This window comes from Rhinolophus sinicus, chromosome 3 (assembly GCF_057876585.1).
Source record: "Rhinolophus sinicus isolate RSI-liver-muscle chromosome 3, RSI-T2T, whole genome shotgun sequence".
Classification (NCBI taxonomy): Eukaryota; Metazoa; Chordata; class Mammalia; order Chiroptera; family Rhinolophidae; genus Rhinolophus; species Rhinolophus sinicus.
The window spans coordinates 84,883,648-84,909,347 of NC_142503.1; the positions used below are offsets into that span (position 1 = coordinate 84,883,648).

Sequence of the window (25,700 nt, forward strand, 5' to 3'; positions counted from 1 at the left end):
GGAATACTAGTGATTAGATAAGTTATGTATTTAATTTCATCTGTGATTGCTTAAGTGGGCATCTTGTATTACATTTATGTTTAGGTACTTTTACATAGTTATCTGGAGAAGTAGTTAATATAGCACTCACTGTATGGTAGGCACTGTTTTAAGTCATATACGTACGCGTATGTGTATATATTTTATATAAGGAGATATATACCTTTTTAGTTTATCTTCGTGCCATATCACTATCCCCTTAATTATTTATTATATATGTATTTATATGTATTATTTAATATGTATTATGTAACATGTAAATGTATATATGAGAAAGATAAAGGTGTATACCTTTTATAAATGAGGGAACTGAAAAGTACAGAAAGGTTAAGCAACTTGCCAAAGTCACACAGCTAGTGCATATAGTTGAATTAGGACTCAAACCCAGTACAGTTTGTTTCAGTGTCTGTACTTTTAACTGTTCTATTCTGCCTCTCAAGAACTCAGCTGATTGTTTTCTTTTATAATAATCTTTATAATTATTCCATTGGGATTTTACTAATTCCTTATCTGAAGTTTTTGTCATCCGTCATAGTTTCATTATACTATATGCTGGTGTAAATTTCTTTTTAGTTATTTTGTTTGGGATTCATATTCCTCATGGATCTGTGGTTTGTAATCTTTCATCAGGCTATTCATAGCAATTATTTTTTCAGTTATTGGTTCTGCTCACTTTTCTGTCTCCTTTACTCTTGAGACTTATCAAATGCATATTAGACCTTCTTGTTATATTATCCAGATCTCTTATCTTTTTTTTCTGTATTTTCCTTTTCTCTTCCTTCATAATGCAATCTGTATAACTTATATAGATGCATTCTACCGTGTTTCCCCGAAAATACTACCTAACCGGACCATCAGCTCTAATGCGTCTTTTGGAACAAAAAATTAATATAAGACCTGGTCTTATTTTGATATAATACAAGACTGGGTATAATATAATATAATACTGGGTCTTACGTTAATTTTTGCTCCAAAAGACGCATTAGAGCGGATAGTCCGGCTAGGTCTTATTTTCGGGGAAACACAGTAAGTATATAATTTTCTAATTCCATAGACATTTTTCTATCTACCAGTGTCTAAGTTATCTTTTCTGTTGTGTTGTTCTGCTGGCAAATTGAGTTTTAAATATTGATTATTGTAAAGGTCTTTTTGTTTGTTTATTTTTAATTTCTTGAAGTTCTGTTGGTTTTGTTTAAATTTTGTTACCTTGTTATATTTTCCTGTTGTAGCATGTTCAAATTTCCTGTTACCCTTTTATAGTTTGCTGTTTCGTACAGATATTTCACACATTATTTATTTCTTCACATCTAAAATCTATGTTGCTTCTGTATATGTTGTCTGTGTGTATGTGTGTGTCTACATTATGAAACTCAAAAACGTTATGTTGAATGAAAAAAGCCAGATACTCGCATATAAAACATGTATCGTATAATGTCATTTATATGAAATCCAACAATAGATAAAACTAATCTAAAGGTGATAGAAGTCAAAACGTGACTACCCCTGAGGGAAGGATGCTAAAATGTTCTAAAGGTTTTTGAGGTGGTGGTTGCAGGGTTATATAAAGTTAACAGAGCTCCTGGACCTAATGCTGTGAACTGTGTTTTGTTGTAAGCTATATCCCAACTAAAAATTAAAAAGAACAAAAAACATTGTTGCTACTGTCAAAATTTTTGCTACCTCCATATTTGTTCCTTCTTACTTTTCTATGACTTCACTTTATCCTAGAACCTTTACATGAGAAGTACACAGTTCACAGATAAATTTCTGGGAACAGAAGAAAGAGAGTAAGGGTCACCATTGCCCTAGTCATGTTTGGTGTATATTTTTCTTCCCGATCAGGGTCAAACGTATAAATTTAGTTAATGCTGATCTAATAGCACTTAATCTTATGTATATTTATGACATTAATTTATTTTACATTGAAAAAAGTAAAGCTGATTTTTACATGGATCTAACCTTAGACAAAGATGCCTAATAAAATATTACATTATATAAGGGCTGACACGGAGATTTATAATATTTGGGGTTGGGGCCTGGTGATCTTTTAATAACGTAAATACTTGTTATTGTTCTTTGTTTTTTAATTAGGAGCCCATGAAATCCAGAGCACCACAGCTACATTTGGAATATAGATTCTACAAGCAGTTAGGATCTGGAGGTAAATTTGTAATGAAATGGATTGCCATGATAATAACTTTGGTTTTAAAGAATTGTATTTTAAATTTAGCTAAAGTGAATCACTTCTTAAGACTACACCTCTAGGCATTTCTTACAAGAGTCTTAATGTTCCATTTTTATTTTAAATAGTACATTTTTGGAGCTCTTTGTGTTGGTACTAATATGAGTAGAGAACATTGTGGAAAAAAAATAATTTGAGAATATAAGATGCATATAGTTTCCATATTCTTATCCTTTTTAGTAAAATTATACTTATTGAAATGACTAATGACATTATGGTTTGTTGAAAAATGTCCCCATAAAAGATACTCATATCACAACCCCTGGGACCTATAAATGTCATCTTAGAGCAAAAACTTTGCAGGAGTGATTAAGTTAAGGATATTTAAGAGAGGGGATTATTCTGGAATATCTGGGTGACCCCTAAATACAATCACAAATGTCCTCGTAAAAGAGAGGCAGAGGGACATGTTACATACACAGAAGAATAGAAGGCAAAGTGACTACAAAGACAGAGATTGGAGTGAGACAGCCATAAACTGAGGAATGGTGGCAGCCACAAGAACTGGAAAGAGGCTTCTGGATTCTCCCTTAGAACCTCCACAGGGAGATACTAGTAGTGAAAATAAGACATACATCTTTTAGTAGTTGAGTGCCATAGGGTTGCAGTGTTGTACAACTCCAGGGACCACCATTTACAGAGTGGTTTATATCTCTAGCTCTATTTTTATAGATATAGATATAGATAGCCATAGATATATAGAAGTGTGCTCCGTGGCATAGCATTTACATAGATGGAAATATGAATTATATTGCCTGAAGGTATGTATTGTGGTGACTCTGAAACCCTGATAAGTGTGGATGTCTTTGAGTATTTCATATGAATGATGTGAATTTTGGTTACTTGTTAGTAATTTTTATTATGAAATTTTAAAACATTTTTGAGTACCCATGTAAACTTTGTAGGAAAACAAGACTGTTTAATTGTTTGGGGAGAGACTGATGATTTTAAAATTATTTTAGAATTGATATTTTAAAGGATTATATTTCCAGACTGCTCGTAATCATAAATGGGCCATTCAAAGTAATTTAACCTGTAACTCTCTTATGGTATTTTAAGTTTCATTTAAGTAGCAACTTGTTTGATAGTGTTCTCTTTAAAAATAGGTGTATTTTATCAATATCCAGAATATATAAAGAACTCCTAAAACTCAACAGCAAAAATACAAACGATCAAGTTCAAAAATGGACAAACAACTTGAGTAGACAGTTCTCCAAAGAAGATAGACACATGGCCAATAAGCACATGAAAAGCTGCTCAATATCACTAATCATTAGGGAAGTGCAACTCAAAACCCCCAAAACATGCCACTTCACACCCATTAGAATTGTTGTTATTAGCTAAACAAAGCGAAAAACAAAGCAGAAACCAGTAAATGGGTGTTGGTGTTCAATGTGGAAAAATTGGAATCTGCATTGTTGGTGGGAATGTAAAATGGTGCAGCTACTTTGGCCAACAGTGTAACGGTTCCTCAAAAAATTAAACATAGAATTACCATTTGGTCCAGCAACTGCACTTCTGATCATATACAGAAAAAGATTGAAAGCGGGGTCTCAAACAGATATTTGTACACCCATGTTCATAGCAGCGTTATTTCCAATAGCCAAAAGGTAGAAACAAACCAAGGGTCCATTGATGGGTAAATGGATAAACAAACGTGGTATATGCAAACAGTGGAATATTATTCAGCTTTAAAAAGGAAGGAAATTCTGACACTACAATATAGGTGAACCTTGGGGAAGGTATGGTAAATGAAATAAGCTAGTCAGGCACAGAAGGACAAATACTGTGATTCCACTTATTTCAAGTACCCAGAATAGTCAGATTCATAGAGATAGAAAGCAGAATGGTGGTTGCCAGGGGCTGAGGCGAGAGGTGAATCAGAAATATTGTTTAATGGGTATAGAGTTTCACAGTGGGAAGATGAAAAAGTTCTGGAGACGGATAGTGGTGATGGTTGCACAACAATGTGAATGTACCCGATGGCACTGAACTGTACACTTAAAAATGGCTAAAATGATAAATTTTATATAATGTATATTTTACCACAATGAAAACATAAATTAAAAAATAGTTTTATTTTGAATTATTTAATGAAATATTTGTGAAAAAATACACAATTTATCTAGTTCTACATATCTGAATTTTGATTCTTCTGTAAGTCCATGAGTCTCTCTTTTTCTTTAACTTCCTGACAATATCCCTCTTTTCTCTTACTTTGTTCACTGAAACTGTTACATACATACAGTATGATTACAACTTTACTGCAGTGTGCGTGAGGGGCTGACTCTATATTACTTAGCTTTCCATAAGATTACAATATTGTTTTATACCATTATCACTTTCTGGGATAGCAAAAGTTTAATGTTTGAATAGTCCTGTTTTGTCATATCCACTCAGCATTTATTGAGTAAAATGAAGATCTAGATTTGGGAGTCATCAGCACATAGGTGGTGTTTTGCAGGCTAAGGAAGTGGATGAGATCTCCCAGGGGAGAGTTTGGAGAGTGACATCAGAAGAGGAGCAGACAAAACTGTGCTGACCACTGCATTGGGTAGGAATGAATTTGACCGTCAGTAACAAAAATCGTGACAGCAGTAGCTTAAACATGTAAAGGGATGTTACGTGAGGAAAAATAAACAGGGAGTTCCAAGGTGGGCAATTGTAGGGTTGGTACAGCTTCTCAAAGGCAAGGAATCAGGTTCTCTCTAGATTCCTTCTCCTATTTTTAGTATGTGGCTTTCATCTGTATGATCCTGGATATGTTGTAACAGGAGGGAGGGAGGAAAGGATGAAACTAGTGTCTATATACAGATAACTTGCAGTTATTTATCTCCTGCCTCCATTCTTAAAATCTAGTTATACATGTACTCGTATGTCCATACTGGAATCAGAAATTACAGTATACCTAGCATTTTGCTCCCTACCTTCTTTTACCCTTACTTTTTCAATAATTTTTCTCTTCCAAATGGCCTGTTTCCTTTTCTGGATTATCTTGTTCCATTGGTGGCACACTCGTTCAAGCTGAAAATATTAGTCACCTTTGATTGTGGCCTTTAGGAATAATCAGAAAATTCTGTTCTGTCTTTTTTCCTAGTCTCCATTGTCACTTTCTTTGAATTGGGCCTCCTTTTGTGCACCTCACCTTCTTTCTTACCTTCAGTCCTCATAGAGGGTTATCATTTAGCATAAAGTCCAAATTTCTTTCTCTTTCTACTGACTCACTTTTTAGTTGCATTAAACTTACTATTCCTTGAATAGATCTTATTATTTTCATATGTCTGTTCTTTTTTCTGGAATGTCTTTCTTTCTCAATGAATTCCTTCTTTCTTCTGGCCCCAGCTAAATGTCACCTCTTTTGCAATGCATTTTCTGACATCTGTTTGTTTCTAGAAGAGTTTCGTCTTTGACCTGAAATTATTTTGAATATATCTTTATTTTTTCTTTTATCATATCGTATTATATTATTTGCTTATGTGTAACTCTTGCACTAAGATTTCAACTCTTTGAAGGCAGTGAAATAATGTATTCACCTTTTTATCTTTGAAACTGAGAAGAATGACAATTGTAAATACTTGGTAAATGGTTGAATTTATAAATTCTTAAATGACAATAATAGACTGTTTTATTGATGTGAAGTTGCAATACAAAAATCTCCAAAATTTCTTATAGCTTTTTAACTTCTGTGACTGTACGTTTACACTTGATCTTAGCCAAAAAGCCGAGAAGCGATGTGTGACTGTATGTTTAGTTTGATATTTTAATACATAAAATTGTTTTGTTATTAAATTTTGAGTATTTTATTTCTCACAAAGTAAACAGCCAGATAATTTCAAAAAATTTATTTATTTTGATTTGATTTTTACATCCTATGATTAGGTAAATTTAATTCCTCATTTTAGAGATCTAGAACTAGAAAAAAATCAGTAATGAATATTTTTTAAATTAATGGAAATGTTAAAGCAAGGAGATATGCAGATAAAATGGTAAAGCAAGGGGATAATGCAGATAGTTATTTAATTAACTAAACTATACAATTCATTCATCTAAAAATAATTGCTTTCCAGAGAAGGGTAGGTATTAATTATTAGAATTAATCCATTTTTTTATTATTTACTTGAAAAAATTTAGTTGAATTATTGATACTTTATGAAAATGCATGGAAAATATTTTGAAATTTATGGGGAAATTTTCTTTGAAGATCTGTGATTCGGAGTAATGCTTTTTTATATTGAATTATTTCCTTGATATCAGATGGTTGAAATAGGCAACATTGGGGGAAAACTTTGCAATTATTTATTTCTTGGAATTTCTCTATCAGCTGATATATTTATCATAGAAAGTAAAATAATTTTTTTCTGTCATAAATTATTACTTATCAAAGGAAGTAAAATAATATTTTTTTCTGTCATAAATTACTCTTTATGGCAACTCTCTAACTATAGAAAAACATATACTGTTTGAGACCATGCATATGTTAAATCACTGTTTCTCAAGTGAGTGGCTTGACTTTTTGATGTTTCCTGATGTAGTGCTAAACAATATGTAATTTGATAATAGCAGCACTGGCTGCTTCTAAAATTATACCTCTGTGCATTGTTGCCTTCTAAGAGCTGTTAAAAGAGCTTCTCTTCCTTCTTTATACTGACCCCTCTGCCTCCTTGGTTTGTGCCTTATTAAAAAGTCAGGATTTATATGTTTGTTCCCTATGTGTTTTGCTTTGGTTTATAGATGACTCCATTTTCACATTCGTTTCAAGATTATTTGTCTTTGTCTGCTAGCTAAATGAATGTTGGCAATTCCAAAATGTATGGAATTTTTATCATACTATTCACCTTTGATTAAGGTTATGGGTAATAGTATTAGCCTTTTAAATGTGGGTATACACATTCTATAATATCTGAAATTCCTTTTAGTCACTGAGTTGCCAGATTAGAGTTTCTCTGATCATGTTTTAAGAAATTCTGTGTGTCTGAGAAAACCGAAAGAAAATATGTAAAAACCATGAGAGTTAAGTGAATAAACTAATTAGAATATTACCTATTGAATTTGGTTTTAATAAAAATGAGGAAGAATACCATGTGGGTGAGTAAGTGGTTAGTGTAGACTAATCTCAGGCCAGAAAACCAACAGTTTACGTAGCAGCCTCTTAGAGTTCTATTTTCTGTCTTAGCTTAATTGCTTTAGGAGACACCTTACATATATATAGTACTCCTAATTCTTTACAGAGGCCTCTCTTTATGGGAATTTCTTTAAGTTATGCATTGCCAAACTTTCACTAATATGTGAATATGTATGTACATTGGTACTAGTAGATAGAAGAGTACAAAGCTTTTTTGTTAAAGTTGTGGTTTATGGAGAATGTACATTTAAAGAATGCTATGCCACTTGTTTTATATGGTGCAGGTATTAGGATAGTTGTATGTTATATAGTAATTATAGTATTTTTAGTGATTAATCACATAAGAATCTTAAACAAAAAAACAAACCATACTTTTGAATAGGATATGTATGACTAAATGGTGATGAAGGATTTAATTTTCTAAAGTGCAGTATTCATTATTTGTGTAATTCCCTATTTAATAATAAAACGATAGAAAGTAAAAAGCCATGAAAAATAATATGATGACTTCATATTTCATTTCATTTTTGATTTAAAGTAGCAGATTGTGAGAAAGGAAAGATTTGTAAGCTTGCAGCTTGGGGCTAAAAAAACGATAGAATCCATTTTTTTCTTAAGTTTTTAGGCCAAAGAGGATAATAACTGAATAATGAATAACATCACATGGTATAATAGTCATTGAAAATTCAATATAATAAACAATAACTACTTGTTTATACGTGGTTATTTTTTAATGTTCTCTGAAATTTAGAGTAATTTCTAAATACGTACGTAGAATTGTCACAGAAAGGACTATTGCTTGTTTTTTACAGTGGGGTGGCTTTAATCCTTTTATTTGGGGTTAATTGGTAGAATTCTCCTACTGAATGTGGGTGCTGTGGTGTCTCAGTGGAGTGGTGTCACCAAGGCCAGGACTCATTGCAGCTCTAGGTTCATAGGAGAGATTACTGTTCAGCTAGGGCAGCGGGTCTCACATTTTGGGCTTGCAGGGTCCTTTTACACTCTTAAAACTTTCGGAGGATCCCAGAGGACTTCTCTTGTAAATTATAGCTATTGTTAGTTACCATATGAGAAATTAAGAGAGAAATATAAATATTACTAAATTAAATCATTTGAAAATGATATTTTAAAATCCCAACTAACTGTATTTTCCAAATAAAAAAATGTGAGAAAAGTGGCCTTGTTTTACATGTTTTGTACATTTCTTTAATGTTTGGCTTAATAGAAAACAGCTAGATTCTCAGTATCTTCTGCGTTCAGTCCATTGTCATATCTCATGTCATGTAGCCTCTGGAAAACGTGACCGTTCACTCTTGTGAGAACAGGGTGAAAAAGGTAAATAACATCTTAGTGTTGTTATAAAAATAATTTTGATGTCACTGACCTCCTGACAAGGTCTCATGGACCACCCACCACCCCCAGACCTCAAGCATCTCCAGACCATATGTTGAGAAACTGCTGAGCTGGCAGTATAAGCATTTGTGCTAAAGGTTAAGAATGCCTTACAGCAAACTTTCTTGAAAAAGAACATAGCCTAGGTGATAATTCTGCACTTACTATTTCGAATTGGATTTTAGGTTTTCTTAACCAAATCTGTAGTGTTTACATTTCCTAAAAAAAAATACTAATTCTTTTGTTCTAATTGCTCCTGCATGAATACTACTGGACCTGAAAATGGAAAGAAACATCATCCTGTTTCTTTCAATGATATGCTTAACTTTTGCCCCACTTGTAAGGAACTGAAGTGTTTCACTACCTGGCACAAAGTACTAAGCACTCTTGAAAAGTGTTAGATCGCCTAATGTTGTTTTGTAACTTAAATGAATTAATGTTGCTTTGTCACTTAAGTGGAATGCTGAAAATAAAATGTTTAGTAAAATTGACTTTGGGAGAATAAGAGTAAGACTATTTTCAGAATATGTGCATTTTGTGTTCTGCCCATTCTTTAGCTTTTCTTGGGGAAATATATACTTGTCTTGAAAATTAGAGATGATAATAAACATCCCTGAAAATTAATGATGTTGGAAATTATTAGAACTAACTTTAATGAATTCACAATGGATGGCTTTTTATAGTAGTCTCAAAAATAATTTTAGAACAATTGGAATTGGGTGGAGTAAAAGTTTATGGTTGAAAATTCACTAGATAAAAGAACAAATACAAAAGCATGCTTTTGTCCATGAGTTGGATTGCATCCATGTAATTCAGTAGCCAAATAACTTTGATCAAGAGACACAGCTAATAATTTAACACCTTCATTACTCTGCCTTCTAAGCCTTCTTTCTGTGCTGGTCTCTTCTCTTAACCCCCTCACACTTCCCACTTCCGAAAACCCTCTTCCTTGTGGTCTTCACTGCTGTATTTATATTGCTGTGGTTGTTGTGTTTTGTTTTTGCTTAGAGTACTCTCTAGCCTCTGTTAGTTTCAAATTTTCCTAACTCTTAACAATTTAATTTGCTTGCTTAATCTTTGAAAACTACCCAGACTTGTCCTGGGAAACAAAATTCTAGTTTGGATTTTACAGTGTTTGATTTGCATTCTTGATTTAAAAAAAAAAAAATTATGACTCTTGATTCTATACCTCAGTGACATAAAATTTGATTTGAAATACATTACTAATAGTTACCTAAGAAATTTTTGCATTCATTGACTCATAAAATATGTATCTCGTGGTGTCATTTAGTGTTCAATCTTTTTTTTTTTTTAACCGAAGCTCTGTTTTGAGTCATATTTTAAGGTAGAATTATGTTGCATGGTAAAGCTGAGGTATTTTCATTCAAATTGGAGACTAAGTATCTGTTTAATTTAATCAGTGAAATAATCATGCTGTTTATGGAATTTAGCCTTCTTGGATAAGAGTGGCTCACTCTAAGATAGTGATTACCAGTGGCAAGGGGAAATGTGTGGGTATGTGGTGGGGTTGGGGGTTGTTGACAAATACACATGGTGGTGTATGAGAATCTCTGTTTCTGGGGAGTGCACCAAGTATTCAATTTGAACTTGTCCCCTTCCGCCCAACTCTGCTGTGATTATTTTGTCATACCTCCGTATCCTCAGAGGTTCTGCCTCTTTTCTCGTATTCACATTTGAGAAAAACTGGTCTTATCTAAACCACTATGATTGATAAGCAAACTGAAGCCTGCTTTTAAAGTTGAATGGTTAATATTAGGACAAACTAAAAACGTAGTTGTCCTGGATGCTAGTTCAATGTTCTGTGTTCTGCCCCTGCAGTAATTAATATTTAAAGTGATAAGAGTAAACAATAAGAATGAAGTTATGTTCCCCAAACTCTTTTAAAACGTTTATTTCATTATGTTTTTGAAAGGTTTTTTTTTCCCCTTCTAAAAAAAAAAACAAAAAACCACATACACCAAGAAACTACAAAACCACTTGGAAGTAAAACTGAGACATTAAAAATGGAAGAAGTTCATTTGCTCATGAGGAATAAATAGATAAATGTTAAGATAAATTGATCACTGATTTTATGTTTGTTTGTTGGGATTCTTTTTACTTTTAAAAATAAAATACAGATGATTTCTGTTCAATTAGACTTTATATTTGGAGTTTGTATTATTTTGCATTGTTGAATAATGAATTATTTAGTAGGTAGTGGCATTGAACAAGAGACTTTATTATCTCCCAATTTCCATGGGTCAGGAGTGCAGGCCTGGCTTCGCCGGTTCCTCTGCTGGGGTCTTGACATCAAGGTATAAGCCTAGACTGCACTCTTACCTGACACGCAGCGTCCTCTTCCAACTCACTGGTTATTCTCAGGATTCAGTTCCTGGGACTGCGGGACCTAAGCCCTCAGCTCCTAGAGCCTGCACACCGTTCTCTGACATGTGACCCCCTCCACCACGTGGTGGTTTGCTTCTTTATGGCCAGCAGGAGAGCGTCTCTGCTGCTTTGAATATCTCGGACTTCTGGACCATCTTTTTAAAGGGCTTACCTGATTAGGTTAGGCCCACTGGAATAACCTCTCTTTGATTAATTTAAAGTCCACTGGTAGAAGTATTAATTATATCACCTTTGCCGTGTACCATAACCTAATCACAAGAGTGAAATCCGGGAATGTTGCCCACACTTAGGGGGAAGGGATTATATGGGGTGTGTACACCAGAGCATGGAAATCTTGGAGGGTGATCTTAGCATTATGCCTATCAGTGGGTTATTAAAGAGAACAGTGACTCCTTTGTTCAATAAAAATCAAATCTTTCCTGAGTGCCAGGCATTTCTCTAGGTAATGGAAACATAAGGCTAAAATGCCCAGTTTCTGTCTGTGATGAGCTGGTTGAGACCAACAATGCCGCTCTGTTTGTAACGGAGTTCAGTCATGCAGCTGCAGCAGAGGTGTAACCAGGCTGGGCAGTGAGCATCAACGGGAAGCCTGGGTCAGGAGAAGTTTATTGTGTGTATAGAAAAAGTAAAAATACTGCTGCAGTTCTTGAAACTACAAAATTTAAAAATTCATATTTATTGATTTTTCTAGGAAGAAAAGTTTGATATTGAAGATGAGGAAATTATTGAAATCCTTTCTCTTTTCCCCCAGATGGTATACCTCAAGTTTACTATTTTGGCCCTTGTGGTAAATACAACGCTATGGTGCTGGAACTGCTGGGACCTAGTTTGGAAGATTTGTTTGACTTGTGTGACCGAACATTTTCTCTTAAAACAGTTCTCATGATAGCTATCCAACTGGTAAGTAAAGCGGGATGGTTTGAAGTTGTTTGAACAATTGTGTGGTTCAGTGGTCACAAATTTAGATGAAAAGTTTCAAGTTTTGTGATATTATCTTACAGAGCATTTGACCTAATAAAAATGTTTCTGCTATTCATATCATTGTATTTTCAGGATGATATAACTTAAAATAACTGAATCAACTGTATCTTATTTGTATGAAAGAATTAATATTGCTTTCAGATCAGAATGCTCAGTTTGAGAATTGTTTCTAGCACTCTTTTATTTAGAAGAACACTTAGAGAACCTTCAGAAACATGGATTCTAAATGTTGGTAATAAATTCTAATGACCAAGAAAAAGAAGAAACAAACTAATGAGAGAGTCTCATAAATTATTTAAATTTCAGGGAACACATGGGGAAACAGCTTAGAGGACGATTTTAACGCAGTTTTAAAGTAAATGCCAATAAGAGTATGCAGCAGAAGTCTTAAAATTGTTTTTCTGCATTGATTCATTAATTCTAGTTCCATAAGTTTATCCTATGGAAGTATTCAGATGTATTTAAAGCTTTTTGTAAAGATGTTTATAATAAAGTGGGAAACAACCCAAATGTGCAGACATGACAGGGCTGGTTGAATAAATTATTAATAACCATAATATAACATGCAGCCATTTAACAGCATGTATTAAAAGAATGTTGTATGACCTGGAAAATGCTCATAACATATCATTAATTAAAAGTATAGGTCACAGAATGTTATATGTATATGATCCAAAGTTTGTTAACAAACAGACAAAAATGGCCCGAGTGACTGACTATATGTTTACATTTCATCGTCAACTGAAGCAATTTTTATTTGTTACTTGTAATGTTCTATTTTGTGACACTTTGTACAATGAACATTATTTGAGAATGTGTAAATGTGTAAAACAGTTAATAAAAATGTACTGTATTATTATTAGAGTTATATTCCAAAGTTTTCTAGTTTCAAGATCTTCTAAAATGTTTAATATCTAAGGATAAAAGTAAACAATTTATAAAAAAGAAAAAGATATACTGAAGGGTGCTGTTAATTGTTTTTATTTGACAGTGTGGACTCTTTAAGTGTTTTTAATATAATTGTAAAAGTTGCTTGATTGCTGAACTGATAGGAAGAATAAATTGCAACTTTGTGATTATGCCTGTTTACACTTTTGAGTTCAAAATATTATATTGGTAAAGCTTTTTGATTTTATGAGGCAGCATCTTCCAAAAGTGTTGATTGAATCAGGCTTACTGATGAAAAGAATTCATAAAATTCAAACACTTCCTTTTATTAAGTGACCAAAATAGTAAAAGCAAATATTTTTAATCATAATTGGATATGTATTTGAGAAACTCTAGACTGATATGTTACTTTTAAAGTGTTGAGACAATTTCTGAAATTTTTAATGTTTTTATTGTGAAAATTTCGTGTTCATTTTGTCATGCTTTTTTATGCCAGTCAAGGCCTAAAATAAAATTTATCTTCTTGTTTTTGAATCAAGATTTCTCGCATGGAATATGTTCATTCGAAGAACTTGATATACAGAGATGTAAAACCTGAGAACTTCTTAATAGGACGACCAGGAAATAAAACCCAGCAAGTTATTCATATTATAGATTTTGGTTTGGCAAAGGAATATATTGATCCAGAGACAAAGAAACACATACCATACAGAGAACACAAGAGCCTTACGGGAACAGCTAGATATATGAGCATAAACACACATTTAGGAAAAGGTATGTGTACCTTTTATAAGTTTATGGAAGCTTGAATTCAGTAACAATGTTAACAATGTGAGTATTTATTATGGTTCAGTTTTTGCAGGTTACAGTTGCTTCTATTGTAATTTCTATTTATCGCCATCAAGCCAGAGTTTACTTTTGTTTATATCTAATAAAATATTTTTAAAACAAGTTGCTCTAGAGTAAATGAATGATAGAGAATGTAAGACAGCCTTATATTCACTGTATCTCTTTTAAGTATAACTTGAAATGTTCAACTTTGATACAGTTAAGGTGACACATTCAATTATTTCTGTTGAAAAATATGAGAGAATACTTTAACTGAATTTAGTGTACTTGAAGATTTTTAATTGAGACTATATAGTCCTCTGATATAGTTAGCTAAGGGGCTACCAACCTGCCTAATACAGTTAATGCTGTGAGTACATACCTTACAGGTACTGTTTACTATGTACTAGCTATATGACGTAGGGTTTCTTATTTGTAAAAAGGATAAAATAATATGAACCTCCCAGGGTTTCTTATAGCTTTCCTTTTTCTGGTCCAGGATCACACATTTCATTTATTTTTCATACCTCCTTAGTTTCTTCTCATCTGTAACAGTTCCTTGCCTTTCTTTGTGGTTTATGACCTTAATATTTTTGTGGACACAGCCTATTTCATAGAATACCCTCAGTTTGGGTCTGTCTGCTGTTTCTTCCTGATTATATTTGGGTATGCATTTTTAGCACAAATGTCACAGAAGTGATCTCAGTGCATCTTGTCAGAAGGCACATGATGTCACTTGGTTCCAAGTAGTATCTGAGTTTCCCCACTTAAAAGTTTCTTATTTTCCCTTTGTAATTAAAAAGTATTTTATAAGTAGATCTTTGAAATGGTGTAAATATGTTGTTCCTCACCAAGTTTTTACCCACTATATTTAGCATCCATTGATCTAACTCCATCATTCCTTATGTATTTATTGGTTGATATTCTAACGTAAGCAATTTTCCTTTCCCGCATTTATTGACTTAGTATGGCTTCATGGATTCTTATTTATTGAACATATTATAGCGCATTACCATCACCCCTTTGAGTACCTTCTTGCTTTTTCTCAGTCAATCCCTCCTTCTCCAGAAGCGACTATTGATCTACTCTCTACCACCATCTATTAGTTTTGCCTATTCTATTACTTCATATACGTGAAATCACCTGACTTTTTTGCTCAGTATAACAATTTGATGCTCAAATTGTCCCAGATTTGGCCACTGGTTGCTCCATTAAGCTGGCTCCTCTGTACTTTTGGCGTGTTCTCATGATTCTTTGAGAACTTGTTTACTTTCTCATACAGTAAGTTGTTCTTGACTCTTCTTGTAGATTCTTTGCTCTAGCCCAGAAACAGAAATTTCTCCAACAAGCCCTCAGTTCTTTAATTGGGTGATAGTATATAAAATCCAAGTTCTGGGCACTGGATATGTTTATTTCTACTGGTATGTTATTGCTTTTAGGCCCTTTCAGCAGTAGAACTAGGAAATATGTGTGTGTATGTGAATATGCACATATATACTCATTTGTGTACATACACACACACATATAAACATATACAAATGTATCTCCGCATGAATATATACAGATATTAATACCTATCTATTAAAAACCATGAGTTTATACTGATACTTCTAATTTCAAGCTAATGCCACACAGTAGTATCTCCCCTTTCCATACTTATAAGTCCTTTCCCTTTTCTATATTTATATTTTTCTTTACCAAAAGTAAGAAATCTGGCTTCCACTACTTTAATATATTTACTTGGTTTGGAAGCCTGGGATACTCAGAATATAGTTTCAGAATTAGTAACTGATAACACTTTGTAAAGTAAACCTATTAGAATTGCAATATTTATAATTCTTACTTTAATGGAAGAGTTCTTTTTAAAATTGAAGTAAAACTTAGGTTGAGTAAAATATACAACATTCGAGTGTATACTTTGTGTTGTCAAATGTACACACTTCTGTAACCCACATCCCTATTAAGGTTTAGAAACCTGCCATCACCCCTTCGACTTCCTTCTTGCTCTTTCTCAGTCAATCCCTCCTTCTCCAGGAGCGACCATTGGTCTGCTCTCTACCACCATCGATTAGTTTTGCCGATTCTATTCAGATACGTGAAATCATCTGATTTTTTTGCTCAGTATAACGTGTTTGAGATTCAGCTATGTTATCTCAAGTTTAAGGAGTCTGTTCCTTCTTAAAACTGAGTAGTATTCCATTGCATGAATATACCACAAATTGTCTATCCATTCTCATGTTGATAAATGGTTTGATTATTAACAGTTTTGTACTATGACTAATAAAACTGTGTGGCATTCTTCTTAATGTTTTAGTGGGCATATGTTTTCAGTTCTTTTGGATAAATACCTAAGATTGGAATTGTTGGAACATATGATAGTTATTGTTTAACTTTTATAAGAAGCTGCCAGTTAGTTCCCCAAAGCATTCATACTATTTTCTGTTTCCCTCAGCAGTGAATGAGAGTTCTGTTTGTTTCACATTCTTGACAACATTTGGTGTTGTCTTTCTTATTCTAGCCATTCTAGTTGATACATAGTGGTACTTGATGTCCCTGTGGCTAATGATTTTGCGCACTATTTCATGTACTTATATTGGTCAATTGTATATCTTTTGTGACATGTGTGTCATTTTATTATTGATTTGTAGGAATTTTTAATGTATTCTGGATGTAAGTCCTTTGCCAAGTATATGTTCTGGGAATATTTTGTTGTTCTATGGCTTGCCTAGTCATTTTCTTAATGGTGTCAATTGATGAGCAAAAGTTGTAAATATTTATGAAGATTGATTTATCAGGTTTTTTTTTCCTTTCATGATTACTGCTCTTTGAATCCTAGGAAAACTTTAACCCCCTTAATCCCACCCCCCATGTGATTAGGACATTTCATGCTTTTTTCTGTCATCTGGAATTAATTTTTTGTATGGTGTGAAATAGGGTTTGAGATTCTTTTTGTGATATATTCTTTTCCATTGAATTACTTTTTGTGACTTTCTAAAAACAGTCAGTTCTGGGTTGTGTTTACAATAGTTTATTCTTAAGCCACAGTCAGATTTCATATCAGAGGAAGTTGAACTTAATTTTCTACTTTTAGATTCTATCCCTGACATCTCACTCACAAGGGAGAATAGATAGGAACACAAACCAATCATTATTTATCCATCATCATTGTTCAAATGTACCTTACAATGTATGATCATAATTTGTACATGACCTTAGAAGTCATCTAATCCAACCTCCAGCTCCTGGTATTAGGTTCTTTAACTATTCTCCCCAGACTTACCTTCTATATACTGCATATCCCTGCTTCTGACTCCTAATCAAAACTAAATAACACGGTCTCTTCCCTGACAGCTTCCCTGATAGCAGGATCATGGTATTTTTCTTTTCAGATGTCTGAAAATGCATGAATAATGTAAGTTTGCCTTTCTTTAAGAAAAGTAAGTTTCAAACATATAAATTTTAAAGCACAAGTCGTGTCCAGGTAGTATTTGGGGGAGTGCCTTTAAATAGCACACTTTCCTGATAGATTTAAAATACGATTGGGTAGATACACAACTTTCAGGATTGTGTCTTCTGTTAAAACCAGGTACATGTGTGTTTACATGAACAGTGTGTGAGAAATTTTTTTATGGTAGTTGGTAACAGGCTATTTTATAACAACTAACAAAGGTTCAAAAACCATTTTATTGTGAGACATGAAGTCACAACTTCCTTATGGCCTAGTGTTCTTTATCTGGACAGTGGTAAATATAACAGCATTCTATTTGTGGAAATGGCAAAGTGAGTCTGATATATCATTTGTCCTTGTTAGGAAAAGCCTTTAGAGCTTGGGAAATGGCCTTTAACTATTGCATTAATCTCTTTCTATTCCACTTTCAGGAAAAATAAAAAAGACAAAAAAATTATTTCTTTGGCAAGTATTAGAAAGAACAAAAGCTTTAATCCTAACTTTCTCCCGTTTATAAAAGCCCTGTCTCTCAATTTTGATGTAGAACTTGGGAGTAGAGGGATAATGTTAACAGCAAAATTTGTTTGCTAGATTACATGAGTTCCTGTTTGTTTGTTTGTTTGTTTGTTTGTTTTTAAATTGAGAGTAAGATTAAAGAATGTGAGTTTGAGTGCTGAATAGTTCAAGCATTCTTTAAGTGTGAGATGGCTGTGAACATAGAATATTTAGTGGTGTTTTGAGTTTAGAGCCCTTAGCTTTGTGAGGAATCAGGAATAGATAAAAACAAAGAAAAAGGAGCACTGAAAATGTGACCTTTAAGTGGTAATTTTTATTTGTGTATATATAATTTCTTCCCTCCCTGCTTTGCCTGCACGTTGGTGATTACTTTTAAAGCCTTCTTCCTTGTTCATTCATTCATTCATTCTTGTGCATTCAAGGACTTCTACTCACATGAACTTTTCAAAATGGAAAATTTGGTCAGAAGAACATTTGTAAATGTTTTTCCTTTGTGAGGACTAACACTGTATCAGGTGTTAAAAGGAAAAAGTTGTTCCTAATATAATAATAGGGAAGAATAGTGTAAAATCACATTGTGAAATTTATTATTTTTATTCCTGTGGTATATATTGATCTCAACTAGGTGAGTTTTGTTCAGAAGGCAGATGTAGTGATTCACTTGTACACCTTTTTCATACCTGCTGAAGTCAGTGTTCAAGATGAAATCTCAAAAAAGCTATGTATTGACAGATGTAGATTTCCTTGGTCTGCGTTAATGGAAGCTTTCTTCAGTATTGTCATGTTGAATTTTTTTTAATTGTGTCTGTCAAGTGTCTTCTTTTCAAAGACGATTTTTATCAACTGCTTTGAACCTTATTTTTTAATCATCCTTTGAATCACTTTTCCTTCTATATCTTCTCTTTTTGAAGTGAGTTGAAATTCAGTAAATACTCTGTAGTAAGTAGTCTTGAAATAAAATTGTCTTTTATTTTTTAACTAACATTAAGTATTCCTGGATTAAAGAGACCAAGATTTGAGGAATACGTTGTCAGTTGCTTTGTAAGTGTTAATAAAATTCTGTGTTCCATAGAAGAAAGATATCTACTTGGTAAGCTCTCTGAAGAAGAGAGAAGGAGTCACAGAATTATGATGTTACAAAAATGCCTTATTTCTCTGCTATCATTCTGTGATGTGATTGATTTAATATGATTTCTAGGTTAATTACCCAAATTCCTGTGGCCTGCTCTTTAAGCCTCCCAAATAGCTTTTAAACAGTTTGAAAACATGTATTTACATTTTATAGTTATATTTTAACAGTTTAAAAATGTGTTGCACCGTTCCTTGCTTTCTTAAAGTATGATGAACATAATTGGTATTTTCTTGATGTTCCAGAGTCATAATTTTTGTATTACTATTTTATGTAGTGCTACCCTCAAAGTCTTTTGGAGAGTGTTAGGATGTATACCTTTATTTAGATAAGTTTAGAGAAAATGCATTCGCATAGTACTGTGTTTTTATAAATAGACATTATTTTTTAGGGTAGTTTTAGATTCACAGTGAAATTAGGCAGAAGATACAGAGATTTTCCTTACTCTCTGTCCCCACACATGCACTGTGGGGGGGGTACATTATGTACCTGTTGTCCACATTCCTCATAAGTGGGGTACATTTGTTATAATTGATATGCCTATATTGACACATCGTCACGTATATTTCATAGTTTACTTCAGGTTTCACTGTTGGTGTACATGTTATGGGTTTGTACAAGTTTATAATAATGTCAATCACCATTATAGTATCACACACAATAGTTTCACTTCCCTAAGCATCGATCTAATCATCCTGTCTCCCTCCATCCCCTGCTAACCACTTGTCTTTTTACTGTTTCCATGGTTTTTTCTTTTCTAGATGCCAAATAGTTGGAAACATACAGTAGATAGCCTTTCATACTGGCTTAGTTTCCTTCATGTTTTTTTCATGGCTTGATAATTCATTGCTTTTTAGCGCTGAGTAATATTCCGTTGTCTGGAGGTACCATTGTCTGGAGGTTGGTTATTTATCTGTTCACCTAATGAAGGATGTCTTCATTGCTTCCAAGTTTTGGCATTTATGACAATGGCTGCTATAAACGTGTGTGTGGGTTTTTTTGTGTGGATATGTGTTTTCAGGTCTTTTGGGTAAATATCAAGGGTCTTAGTGCTGGACTGTATGCTAAGAGTATGTTTAGTTTTGAAAGAAAACCCCCCAACTGTCTTTCAAAGTGGCTGCCTGGACAGTTTTGTATTATCACCACCAATGAATGAGAGTTCCTATTGCTCCACACTCTTGCCAGCATTTGGTGGTGTTAGTGTTTTGAATTTCCACCATTCGAATAGTTGTGTAGTGTTATCTCATTGTTTTAACTTGCAGTTTTTAATGAGGAAGCCACTGGGCTTTTTTTTGTTTTATATTTTTGCAAAGTTTATTGGGGTGACAATTGTTAGTAAAGTTACATGTATTTCAGTTTTACAATTCTGAAATACACCATCTATATATCACATTGTGTGTTCACCACCCAGAGTCAGTTCTCTTTCCATCACCATATATTGGATCTCCTTTACTCTCATTTGCTGCCCGCCTCCCCCCTTTATCCTCTAGTAACCAGTAAACTATTGTCTGTATTTATGAGTCTTTGTTTCTTCATTTGTTTGTCTTGTTCTTTAGTTGTTTTCAGTTTTATATGCCCCATATCAATTAAATCATATGATTCTCGACTTTTTCTGTTTGAATTATTTCTCTCAGCATAATAATCTCAAGATCCATCCATGTTGTCCCAAATGGTACTATTTCATCTTTTCTTATGGCAGAATATCGTGTTTCCTGGAAAATAAGACCTAGCCGGACAGTCAGCTCTAATGTGTCTTTTGGAGCAAAAATTAATATAAGACCTGGTCTTACTTTACTATAATATAAGACCGACTGGGTCTTTAATATAATTTGTAATATAATATAATAAAATATAAAACAATATAGTATACCGGGTCTTATATTAATGTTTGCTTCAAAAGATGCATTAGAGCTGATTGTCCGGCTAGGTCTTATATTTGGGGAAACACGGTAGTATTCCCATTGTGTATATATACCACAACTTCTTTATCCAATCATATATCGAAGGATATTTTGGTTGTTCCCATGTCTTGGACACCATAAATAAAGCTGCAATGAACATTGGAGCATGTATATATTTACGGATAAGTGTTTTCAGATTTTTGGGGTAGATACCTAGGAGAGGGATTACTGGGTCAAATGGTAATTCTATTCTTAATTTTTTGAGACATCTCCACACTGTCTTCCATAGTGGCTGTACCAATTTACCTTCCCATCATCAGTGTATGAGGGTTCCTTTTTCTCCGCAGCCTCTCCAACACTTGTTATTATTTGTCTTGTTGATAATAACCATTCTAACTGGTGTGAGTTGATATCTGATTGTGGTTTTTATTTGCATTTTTCTGATGATTAGTGATGTTGAATATTTTTTCATATGTCTATTGGCCATTTGCATGTATTTGGAGAAATGTCTGTTCAGGTCGTCTGCCCATTTTTTAATTGGATACTTTGTTTTTTGTTGTTGTTGTTGAGTTGTATGAGTTTCACTTGCATTTTTCGATGACATGATGTAGGACATCTTTTTATATAATTATTTGTCATCTGTATGTCTTCTCGTGAGATGTCTGTTAAGGTCTTTAACAGTTTTAATCAGATTTTTGTTTTATTTTTACATTTTAAGAGTTCTTTCTATATTTTGGATAATAGTTCTTTACGAGCTGTGTCTTCTGCATATGTTTTCTCCCAGTGAGTGGCTTATCTTTTTATTCTCTTGATGGTGTCTTGCAGAGTAGAAGTTTTTAATTTTAGTGAAGGTCCAGCTCTTCAATTATTTCTTTCATGGATCGTGCCTATGGTATTACATCTAAATAGTCATTGCCAAACCCAAGATCATCCAGATTCTTTCCTATGTTATTTTCTAGGGATTTTATAATTTTGTGTTTAACATTTAGGTCTGTGATGCATTTTGTCAATTTTTGTGAAGGGTGTAAGGTCTGTGTCTCGATTCATTTTTTGTGTGTATGTACATATCCAGTTGTTCCAGAACTATTTGTTGAAAAGACTTATATTGGCTCCATTGTATTGCCTTTGCTCCTTTGTCAAAGATCAATTGAGTGAATTTATGTAGATCTATTTCTAGGCTATCCTGTTCATCGGTCTATTTGTCTATTCTTTTGCGAATACCATACTCTCTCTTGATTATTGTTGCTTTATAGTATTAAGTCTTGAAGTAGTGTACTTTTTAATAGATTTTATTTTTGGCTCAACTATATTTTCACTTACTTTTTGCTATTATGTGTAGTACACCTACTGCAGGCAGCACTTTCCTTTTCTCTTCTTTCCATTTGCGTCCTCTAACCTGATAGCCAAACTTACTGGAATTATATATAAATTGAGACAACTAGATTTCAAGAGAGGAATTCTTTAGGAATCAAATGAATCCATATGAATCCATATACTGGGTTCCATTGCTCAGACTTTTTTTTTTTTTTTTTTTTTTGAGTTCTTGATATTGCTAGATTAGGTATCTCGATTAGTGAGTTGTTGCTGCAGATTGTCTTGCATAGTTGTCCTTTTTCTTTTCCTTTTTAGATTTATGTTCTCATTTTTGAAAAATCCATGTTATTTATATAATTTTGAAAAATACAAATGAGCTCAATGAATGCTGAAGAAGAACATATTTTTTGGGAGGAGGTGTCAAGCAAAAAAAAAACTTTTAACATTTTCAGAAGGAACTATAAAGTGAGACTTTTACTTGCTTGTAGTAATCTTTGGTTTATTTTTTGTTTATATATATATATATATATATATATATATACATACATATATACATATACATATATATATATATATATATATATAAAGAATGATTTTAAACTGTCATCGGGGAAAATTTTTGTTGTGCTGGAACTCTCTTGTGAGGCCTGTATTTAGTTTAACTAACACGTATTTTGGCCTCATTGTTTTCATTTTTGCAGGAGAATGCAGGATTAAGTTTATTTTTGCAGATATACATGGGTGTATTAGAAAGTTTCCTGCTTCTAAGCGAGGCATTTGATACATTTGTTTTGACAGAAGTAAATTTGTGTTAATGAAAAAGGGAATATTTTTCTGTTGCTGAAAATTAAAATTCAGTTGAAATGGAAATGGTGCTAGACAAGTGAGGGATAAAAAGTGAAAGTTTAAAAAGTGAAAAATAATGTTGAGATAGAAGAGTAGAATTTTCAAATAGAAAAGCATTGCTGAAGGTGTGCAACGAACATTTGATTAATTGATTGGTTCTACCTTGCTTTCTGAAATAAGAAAAGTATAGACACGTGGTTTGAAATTCTGCCTTGCCTTTTTTAGGTACATAGTTTTGGGCTAGTCATTTAATCTTGAGAGCCTTAGTTTCGTAATAATTTGGGATTACTGATACTACTTTGAGTATAGCTGTAATTTTAAAAGATCATATGTATGTCTGAAGCACTGACCCATACTGTGCTCTTAAAGTGTGTTGGTTGTGGCAAAATTTTAATCTACTCTACATAGCTCTTAAATTTATTGAAGAACCTATTTAAATGAATCTTTAATGATACCTGTTTTAATGCAAATTGTCACTTTCTAATTTCTTAGTTACTCATAGCCAAGGTCCCTATAAGGATTCTTGGCTTTGAGGAAAGCATCCATTTTCAAACAAGCCTTTGTAGTTAAGTGCTTAAAAAGATGTGAATAGGGCTTAGTAAGGGCCATGTTACCTTTGGGGATTTATTTTTCATGTAAGAGAACTGTTAAAGACCTGTGCTTCAAAGAGAAAGCATTCCTTACGACTTCCTTTACCTATTACGTGGTGAAATTTACTTCCAGATTTGTCAGTTGGTGAAAGACACAAATAAATGAATTTTGAGGGTAAGGAATATTTCAGACTGTATTGCAGTAGGTTTATTTTATTAGCTTATATTTATGGCTGTGTAGGTTATGAGACTAATACTTTTATCTGAGACAACCATGTAGGCAAGATCACTTTATGATTAGGGCTTGTTGGCACTGTGTAACTAAAGCCCCCCTGGGATTGAATTCAGAGGGGAATTGCCTTTTATACTGAGTTCTTTCCTTGACAAAGAACCCTACTGTAGTGCTCAGTCTTTACACATCATTTAGTCTTTTAAACTATGTGCTGTAATAAAAAGGGTCTTGCAAGTATGTATTGATACATTGATGCCTCCATGTTTCATGTATTTTGATACTGTTATTAATGGTATTGCTCGTATGGAAATACAATTGATTTTTATATATTGACTTTGTATCCTATAATCTTGCTAGAACTCACTAATTCTAATAGATTTTTTTTTTTGTAGGTTACTTAGGATTTTGTACAATACAATCATATTGTCTACAAAGAAAAATAGTTTCTCTTGTTCATTTCCATTTCTGAATACATTTTAAGTTTTTTTTTGCTCTTTTTATACTGATAGGAACTTCTAGTACAACACTGAAAAGAAAATGTAAGGGTGAACATCCTTCTTTTGTTCCTGAGCTTAGGGGTGCCTTTCCGCAATGTAAGAATTATGTTAGTTGTAGGTGTTTCATAGAAGTCCTTTGTCAGAATGAAGAAGTTTCCTTCTATTCCTTATTTGATGAGAGTTTTTATTATAAGTACATGTTAGGTTTTGTCAGCTGCTTTTTCTGTGTCTGTTGAGATGATCATCTGATTCATATCTTTTATTCTGTTAATATGGTGAATTACATAGATTGATTTTTGAAAGTTAAACCAACTTTAAATTCATAGGGTAAATCTTACTTAGTCATGGTGTATTATGTTTTTCAGCATTTTGAATCTGTTGATGAGGAATACATAAATCCTGTACTTTTCTGCTTGTAATGCTTTTGTCTGGTTTTGGTAACAGGGTAATCCCATGAGTTGAGAAGGGTTCCCGTTACTTCTACTTTCTGAAAGAGTTTGTGTAGAATTGGTATTGTTCCTTAGGTGCTTAAAACGTTGCGTACGGCGGGGTTTAAATCCCTCGTGAAGATTCTCGTACGCAACGTGTTTAATAGAATACAACAGTGACGCCGTCAGGGCCTTGGGTTATATTTTGGGAAGATTTTAAATTATAAATTAAGTTTCTTTAATTGGTATAGAGCTATTCACATTGTCTTCTTGAGGCAGTTTTGGTAATTTGTAACTTTCAAGGTATGTTCTCATTTCACCTAAGTTGAATTTATTGGCATAATGTTAGTTCTTTATCATCCTTTTAATGTCTGTAGGATCTATCTTTTGGCCCCCTTGTTGTCCTGATGTTGGTCATTTGTGTGTGTGTGTTTTCTTTTAGTCTAGTGAGAGGATTACTTTTATTGAACTTTTCAAATGACCAGTTTATTTTGATGGTTTTCTCTATTGATTATTTATTTTCTTGTCATTGGTTTCTTCATGTATCATTATTTTTCCTTCTACTTATTTTGGGTGGTATTGGCATAGACATAGATATATGAGTCAGAACACAGAGACCTGAAATAGATCCAAACATAGATGCTCGATTAATTTTTGGGAATGGTACAAAAGTAATTTAAGGTGGGAAAGGATAATTGTGAAAAGAAACTGTGAAAATAACTAGCTATTAATGTTGCAAAAAATGAACCTTAAACCCTTACCCCACACCAAAAGCAAAAAAAAAAATAAAATAATTAACTTCAAATGAATCATAAAAGTTCTTGGAGAAAAGTGTTCGTGATCTTAAGGTAGTCAAAGATTTTCTAGATAGACATAAAAGCATTTACAATAAAAGAAGAAA

General features: G+C 33.1%; 1 protein-coding gene across 11 annotated transcripts in view; it reads left to right on the forward strand.

The window, feature by feature from the left end:
• CSNK1G3 (casein kinase 1 gamma 3) overlaps window positions 1-25,700 on the forward strand; it is a 102,128-nt gene that overhangs the window by 43,951 nt on the left and 32,477 nt on the right. For all 11 annotated transcript variants that reach the window (XM_019728019.3, XM_019728028.3, XM_019728030.3 and 8 more), the window contains exons 4-6: window positions 2,131-2,200; window positions 11,953-12,101; window positions 13,610-13,844. In XM_019728019.3, coding sequence (XP_019583578.1) covers window positions 2,131-2,200; window positions 11,953-12,101; window positions 13,610-13,844 — 454 coding nt within the window. The remainder of the gene's footprint in view (window positions 1-2,130; window positions 2,201-11,952; window positions 12,102-13,609; window positions 13,845-25,700) is intronic.